General features: G+C 37.4%; 1 protein-coding gene across 1 annotated transcript in view; it reads right to left on the reverse strand.

Annotated features, from left to right (window-relative positions):
* Window positions 1–2,662: 2,662 nt before the first annotated feature.
* wtip (WT1 interacting protein) overlaps window positions 2,663–8,868 on the reverse strand; it is a gene marked incomplete at its 5' end in the record, with an annotated part of 11,633 nt that continues 5,427 nt past the window's right edge. Inside the window, 6 exon segments of the mRNA XM_056243573.1 lie at window positions 2,663–3,246; window positions 5,263–5,332; window positions 5,410–5,469; window positions 6,989–7,027; window positions 7,029–7,117; window positions 7,939–8,001. Of these exon segments, the coding sequence (XP_056099548.1) occupies window positions 3,094–3,246; window positions 5,263–5,332; window positions 5,410–5,469; window positions 6,989–7,027; window positions 7,029–7,117; window positions 7,939–8,001 (474 nt within the window).

Consider the following 8,868-nt stretch of genomic DNA (forward strand, 5'->3'; position numbering starts at 1 on the left):
GTTATTTAGTCATTGTCTCAATTTGAGCCTTTAAATATATGCGTTGTAACTGAAATCTATAGACACAAATGGAAAAGTGTAATAACATAAAAACTGTATTTTGGATGTTTTCTTTCAACCAGTCTGAATATAAAAACATGTTATGGACACAAAAGAGCCTCAAAATTAACCAGTGCATGAAAAACAATGGTTTTGCCAGAAGTGTCTTGGCTTAAAAAGGCATTTCAATAAATAAAAGTCATACTGGTTTGAAGCAACATGAGGGTGAATAAATGATCAATGCAATTTTTCAATTTTAGTGAACTGTCCCTTTAAAGGAACACTCCGACTTTTTGGGACTTTAGCTTATTCACCGTATCCCCCAGAGTTAGATAAGTCCATACCTTTTTCATCCTCGTGCATGCTGTAACTCTATCTGACGCACCCACCGCTAGCCTAGCTTAGCACAAAGACTGGATGTAAATGGCTCCAGCTAGCATACTATTCCCAAGAAGTGACAAAATAACGCAAACATTTTCCTATTTACATGTTGTGATTTGTATAGTCACAGAGTGCACAAATAACAAGGTCATATGAGACACAGCCATCTTTTAACCGTATAAATACTGGGAACTATATTCTCAGAAGGCGAAGCACTGCTACTTGGGCGGAGTGATTACCCCAGCACCCGAGACGCGCCGTGGTGAGGAGCAGAGAGTTCGTTCAGAGTTGGAGTAATAGAGTCAGCAATTACTAGATAGAAAAGCATAGTTTACAATCATGGGTGTTCGCTGTATTGTAAAGAGCTGCGACAATGAACAGGGGAGACCAGGTAATACCATGAAGATTGTTATTTGTACACTCTGTGACTATACAAATCACAACATGTAAATTGGAAAATGTTTGCTTTTTTCGTCATTTATTTGGATTAGTATGCTAGCTGGAGCCATTTACATCCAGTCTTTGTGCTAAGCTAGGCTAGCGGTGGGTGCGTCCACGGCCGCATTAACAATAGGGCTAGGCGGGGCTAAAGCCCCGGGGCCCGAACAAGGAGGGGGCCCTTGATTGGCTGTGGAGCAGATACTAGCCATCTGATTGCCAAAGCCTTACCACGCAACGCCCCCCACAAATTAGCCCTGTTATTTAGTAGCGCTTTGCCGAATATTCCATGCATTATCATGGAATCATTATCATTAATATTATAGTCACCGTTCGCAAAGACCCGCCTTTTTTAGTTACTGTGTGACAAGCCAGGCGGCTCTCACGAGTCACGCACATCATGTTCTCACTCACGCACTGAAAAATACATCGCGGGGCAAAGACTAACGTTACACAATTGACTACGAGAGAGAGTTCAGAGCAGCTTACTGTTGATATGAAACAAAGTCTCAACTTTCAAATATTGTAATTTAAATAATTTAAACCATACCGTTTTCAAGTTCAAGTCCACCGACGTTAATCTACTGACAGCTTTGTTGTCTGACAAAATTGCGTATTCGGCGTTATGATTGGCCAGGTCGCCTGTCAATCAAACCCCCGTGGGCACCAGGACAGGGCATGGTGAAATGAAACGTCACGTTTTAATTTAACATAATACATTTATTCTATATTTAACTTGTGAACGATCGACCTGACCTGCTGCTGCACATAGGCCTATAGATAGATGGCTGCCTGGAGTGCCTGCGCCTTATTAGAATATAGCTACGCATGCATCAACCAATAAATCGCCTCCACCCTTCACTTCATTTTAGAGTCTAGACTATTTTTTAAAACACAGCGTCATCGTCGACCCCACAAATTTTCGGTAAGTTTGATTATTAACTTGATGGATGTTTGATCTTGCTTTTTGTGTTTGATCAAACTCTATATTCGCCTAAAGGGCTGGCGATAATATATCCGGTAGAAATATGTAAATTTTGCTGAGACATCATGATGTAAGTTTATAAATTAAACGTGTTTTTAATCATTGTGGTTTGGATACAAATTATTTTAAATGATGGTGAACTTGAGGCGGTTTTGCACAGCGCACTTGAGTTCCAACCCTGAGGTCTTAAAGTGACAGTAGCTGCTAATAAAGCTGCTGTCGCCATTTGTGTCCATAATGTTAATCAAACATCAGAAAGAAAGAAATGTACTGCCCTTGAATGAATCACTTTTGTAAAATTAATAAGAATGAATGTTGAATTTATAGTGAAAACTATGTTTTGTATATTTGATTACTTTATACAATATAATATTATTCAGTGCTTTAAATTTTTCAAGGTCGATTTCTTATGTGCCTTTGTTCTATTGTTATTTGTGACTCTTGTCATCGGTAAGCTTGAGATTCTTTTCTTAAGTTACTATTATTGAAATTGGTCACAAGAATTATGAAATGTTAGTCCCATTAAATTTTGATATGAAAAAAAATCGTTTTAAAAGTAATATAACTTAACTGTGAAGTAATATCATAGATGGATAAAATGACTCGTATAATGATAGAACATTTAGCTCATGTAGTTGGTGGCCTGTAGTGGTGGGGGAGCCTGCAGTAACTCATAGCCCCGGGGCCCAGTGAGCTCTTAATGCGGCCCTGGGTGCGTCAGATAGAGTTACAGCACGCATGGAGATGAAAAAGGTATGTATGGACTTATCTAACTCTGGGGGATACGGTGAATAAGCTAAAGTCCCAAAAAGTCGCCGTGTTCCTTTAAAGACCCGGGCAGCTTGGCACAAACAGCGGCACAACACACACATACACGCAAACAGAAATGGTGCATGTCGAAGGCAGTGAGCGAGGTGATGGGATACTCGATGAAGGCACAAGAAGTCGTAATCTCAGTCTGTGTGTGTTCAGTGCTGTTGTCTGGCATTCAGGGGAAACGTCCCATGCGGCAGTGCTGAAGACCTCATTCTGGGTCCCGAACCCCTCCATACAGTGAACCAGACCGGATCGTGAGAGGAAGAAGGTGATGAGGGATGAAAGTAATAATAAAAGCCTCCCTGGTTGGTCATATAAACCCCAAACAAGTGGAAATATGTAGACCGATTTCCCTGTTTATTGTTTGGGGGAATGCAATAACCCTCTTGCTTGTCGTTACACCACTCTCTTCTTCAGCGCGAGTCCGTGTGTGTTCACAGCTCAGTGACGTGTAGCGGGTAGCTCGGGGGCGGGTGTGTCGGTACAGGGGTCTTTAAGCGGTGCAGATGGCATCGGTGGCACAGCAGGTGCCCCTCCAGCGGGTAACAGCGATGCCCCTCTTCATCATTCAACTGAAGACCACAATCCTGCAAGACACATGTTATTGTCTTAGCATGTTTGATAGAAAGGAAGTCAGGCCCAATAAAAAGCCTTTTCATGCATCAGAATACAGTGAATCATCATCATCATCATCATCAGTGTAAATAAGGACATACACTGTAAATCATTTAATGAACAACGCTTCCTTTTTAGATGGAAATTCGTTTCCTTCTGCAAGCCAATTGGGGAAATCCAGAGCAAGAGGAAGAAATCCAGAACTGCGGTTTGGATTGTAAATAAATGACCATGAAAAACAAATATGGATTCAATGTTTTGACAAGGCCTTCAACCCATTAACCCAATCTCAACCCTGTCACGTGACAATTTTGTTTAAATTTAGAATTGAACGACATATTTTCGTGATAAGGAAAATATAAGTGATGTAAAAGTAATCAATTGAATATAAGCACACACACACACACACACCCACACACTATAAGTAATTATTTTTTATTATTATTATTAACAAAAGTAATATTACATTTATATTGTTTAATATATTTAATATTAATTTTACTAATACAAATAATTATATTAAATTTGAATAAAAATATATATTTCTGGTAAATAAATATAACAATATATATAACAATCATTCATTATAATTAGATATATACACTGTTTATTTTTTAAATATTAAATATAGGGCCTATATTATATTTATTTTATATAATATAAATTTTAATCATTCAAAAATATATTATATTAATGTATATAATAATCAACTGCTCATTGACAAAGTTTTTTTTTGGTTGCTAAATTCAGAAAACTACTTGAATATCATTCAAAATATTACTAAAATGATATGTTAATAAAATATTAAGATAATACTGGAGCACAAAAATTGCTTTCTTTAGCAGAAAAACTGAGATTTCATAATGAATAAGTCCGAGATGTTTGACTCTTTGAGAAATGTGTTTAAGTGAACACTTTACCTCACAGATTCAAAGTTTAGCTGAATGTCATCAGTCAATGATTCACAATATTAATGCACATTTATACCGAGCCGAGGCCTAATACAAACAAAACACATCTTACATAACTCCAGAGCATTGTCCAGGAGTGTAAACATGACCCTAGTTAGCGAATCACAGTACACCAGCGTCTGGCATGATATAGCATGAAGTCAAACCAGCTTCACAACGGTGACAGGACAGGGACTGAACCTGTAGTCTGTAGGGGTGTAACGTACACGTCTTCGTATTGAACCGTTCGGTACGAGGCTTTCGGTTCAGGTACGCACTTCAAACCGAACGATTCGTTGGACCATTTTTACTGCCGAGTCCGACCAACATTTTTTTAGCATTCGCGCTGGCGCGACTAGACCACCACACCGCTGCCCAACATCAAATGGCAAACGTGATGAAAGCGGAACGAAACTGCGCAACTCATTTGTGCTTAACGGACCGTTATGAGTTTGGACCAATGGCAGTGCAGCGCGAGCCGGTCTTCATCAAGCGACACTGTTATACACTGCGCTGAGAGATCCAGTAAAGAAGCATTTGAGGTCACCACAGAAGTAATAACATCGCTGCGAGATCTAGTGAGAAGCATTCACAGTTATTAATTTCGACATTATGAATAAAATTGCAGCCCTCAAATGTTAATCTGGAGCCTTGCAAACTTAAAATAAAACTTTGTTTATAACTACTAAAATATTACATTTAATCTTTTTTATAAGGAGCTGGTTTTGTTTTATATGCTCCTAAGAAGAGTCAAGTATAACTCCATCATTGCTCAAATTAAAAAAAGATCATATGATGCTAGTTTTAATAAATAAATAAAACATTTAAAATCACGTTATGATGTTAGTTTTAGTAAATAAATAAAAATGTAAAAAAAAATTCTCTGGCATTTCTTTCTTTTTGCTGTATCGAAAACATGCCGAACCGTGTCACCACTGTATCGTATCGAACCGAACCGTGAATTTTGTGAACCGTTTACACCCCTAATAGTCTGTAGTTCACAGCAATAACCACTGACTATGAACGAGTCTGAATTACCTCACAGTGATAGCATTCCACGTGGTAATCTTTATCCATGGACACCACCCGTACGGTCTCCTCTTGAACCCTACACACACACACAGATAGTTAACCTCTGTCCTGAAGCGTGACCTCAATCCTCAGTCAGTGTTACTGTATTCAAACTCTTGTACCTGTGCTGGGAGGATCGGCTGGTTACACGAGGCACATTTAGGAGCAAAAACCCTGTGAAGATGAAGACACATAAAACCACATATGTTATCGCAAAATAAATCCCGACAGGATGATCAGGACTCCTTATTTTGAGGCTGGATGTACAATATCTTGCTTATGGAACATAAGTAAACAAATAGACATGAAATGTTGAATTGATCTTCCACTAAGAAAAACAGTTTCTAGCAAGCAGCTTTGAGCCTAGACGAAGGAACAAGTTAAAACAAAGATGTAATATTGTAATACTTTTCACCACATGAAATATTGATTTGAGAAGAAACAGTTAAGAAATTATTGCTCAAAATCGATTTCTCTATGGAGAACATGAATGGAGTTTTTACTTCCGGAACCCGACTGTTGCACTTTATAATAACGCTAGATGTTATGAATATTCATTATTATTAGTGCTGTCAAACGGTTAAAATATTTAATCGCGATTAATCGCATTAATGTCATAGTTAACTCACGATTAATTGCACATTTTTATCTATTCTAAATGTCTCTTGATTTCTTTTTGTCCCGTTATTTTTTCTCATTTTAATGCTCTTATCAACATGGAAAAGTGGATCGGCTTGCTTTGTGCAAATGTTTTTTATTGAAAACAACATTGGCATATACTGTGTTCAATTTCACACTAGCATTCTCACTTGGAGCAAATAATCTCTCACACAATGTAACACTGTCCATCAATAAAAGGGTGAAAGAAACACTGAGAGGTCCTGATATTGACGAGGGGGCGGAGAATTCGCATCAGCTGTGTGTGTGTGTGTGTGTGTGTGTGCTGCTTGGCCATCATCAAGTGGTATTTCAGACTGGACGTGCTGCGATGATGATGATAGCTCAGTTCGCAACGACAAAACACACAGATCACTTTGGTCTTGTCAATGGGACCATTTGGCAACTTTTTAAAAGTAAACTTTACATTCAGAATCTTATTTTATTTATTTATTTGATATGGACATAACAACAGTATTGGACAAACCAGATACATTGTTTTTTCGTGTTATAGCAAAACTGCTCCTTTGCAACACTTGTCCATAGAAAGCTACACGCTTTCACAAAACACAGTACAAAAACAGTACACAATACAATATTGTCGGATACATTTCGGCGTCTCGCGCTCGTCATCCACTCAAAACGTAACGTAAACCAACTATTTGGCCGGCTCGCAAGCCCAAACAAGAGTGTGCGGTGTGCCTGTTGTTTTGTTTCGGTCTAGCTAGATCCGCTTGCCGCTTTGGTCGATGAAGCAACAAAACGTCCTCGCGCGGCGCAAGCCATTGAAATTAATGGTTTCATAGCGCAGCGCAGCGCCGCGCATGCCGCGTCCTGTTGCAAAAGCATGTGAAAAAAAAACTACAAAGTTTGCTAGGCCAAAAAGACCGTTAATCGCGCGATAAAAAAATGTACGCCATTAAAATGGGTTTGCGTTAACGCCGTTAATAACGCGTTTAACTGACAGCCCTAATTATTATACAAAAACACCTTGGCTGTGAAATATAAAACAGGGTGAAGTGAAGATATGACTCACGTGTGGTAGTCTTTCACACAGTAGATGTTGTTTTCCACTCACAGTGAAAGGAACGCCGTCCAGACCCTCCTTACACACAACACAGCGGAAACAGCCTGGATGATACGACTTTCCCAGAGCCTGCAGGATCTACAACACACACACACACACACACACACAGATATGAGGTGATGCAGCACTGATGAGGCACAATAACATCATTTCTGTATCTAAGTATAGACACACATCACTGAGCCGGAGTATTTCAAGAGATTATGCCGCTTTGATAATCCATTTTTGGTTCCACATTTATTTAAAATGGTAAAACTAATTTTAACTCGATTTATGTTGTTAAAAATCAAATGCTTCTTATTGCCAAGTCAACTCAAGTCATCCTCATTTATATAGCGCTTTTAACAATGTAGATTGCCTCAAAGCAGCTTTACAGAGATAAACATATAGTTTAAGGTAACAGAGATTGGTTGGGTTTTATAGCGGTTCTTGAATAATGTTATTTTCCAGCTAAAGTTAGTTTTGATTGATTCACTTCTGTCGAAATGATCATTTGTTATTAAATTAGGGGCCGCTAAGACGACACCGTTCTCTCTAAACAGACTTTAAACTGAACACTGATGGCGTTCACATGCGCATTAAGAATTGATTCTATAGTTATGTGCGTTTGAATATATGCGCGCAGGTTGTAATTCCCTACAAAACATGCCTAAACAAACTACTTGTCTTGGCTATACATTTTGATACAGAATTTTATTTTATCACTTCAGGTTGGTACGCGAACCGAAATTTCACAACGGTTTATCTGTAGAGTGGAATAGGGATCCTCCATAGGGAGAGGCTAGTTTTGCCTTTGTTATATGTCACTATATTGCTCGAAATAAAAAAATTCAATTTAAATGACAAGAGATCCTTCCTCTGATAAATTCGAGCAATAGTAATAGTGACTGAAACCGTACCATCTCCATGATGAGGTGTCCACACACGAAGCATTTCTCCGCTGTCTGCTGGAACCCAGAATACTATGAAGAAAACACCACAGCGAAGATGCAACATCATGTTTGATCAGAAACATACACTACAGGGCAATGATCAATTTAATGCATCCTTGCTGAACAATATTTTTTTAATCTTACTCCAAACTTTTAAACATTTACATTTATGCATTTGGCAGACGCTTTTATCCAAAGCGACTTACATTGCATTTCCAAGGTGCACATTTACATTGTCATCAGATCTGTAATTTGTCCAAATGCTTCCAAATGTTTGTGAATGAAAGTCATAGATACATTTTTCAAGTGCACAATCATTTAGATGTTTATTAAGAAGATTTGGTTGAGATATTTTATTTATTTATTTATTTATTAATATTTTAAAATGGCACAGACATGCGATATAAATATTATGCAAGTAGAAATGAATTATAATATTTTTTAATACAAATAAATATATCTTATCAACATGAAGGTAACAGGTTTTTCTCAATTTCGAAACATTGTGTAAGTACAAATAATTCATGTTTATGAGAAAACCTGCATGTATAACAAATCACAGAAGAATGTTTAAACTAGTTATGATAAATTACAGCATGTCACACAGTGCTTCATGTTTCATGTCAACAACCCAAACGCAAAACTATATAAGATGCCTCGTTTGTTGTATTCCTCATTTGTAAATTCGCTTCGGATTAAAGCATCTGCCAAATGATCAAATGTAAATATACACTATATAATATAAATGTATAAATACTAGAAATAAATACAATATTATACATATATTTATATAAATATATATATTTTTTTTAAAGAGTAAAATATCTAAAAAGAAATATTACACAAAAAATATTAAAATAATAATATTATATTTAATACATAACGAACAAAATAAAT

The sequence above is a fragment of the Rhinichthys klamathensis genome, unplaced genomic scaffold (genome assembly GCF_029890125.1).
Source record: "Rhinichthys klamathensis goyatoka isolate OS25496 unplaced genomic scaffold, OSU_Roscu_1.1 h1tg000813l_1, whole genome shotgun sequence".
NCBI classification, from domain to species: Eukaryota; Metazoa; Chordata; class Actinopteri; order Cypriniformes; family Leuciscidae; genus Rhinichthys; species Rhinichthys klamathensis.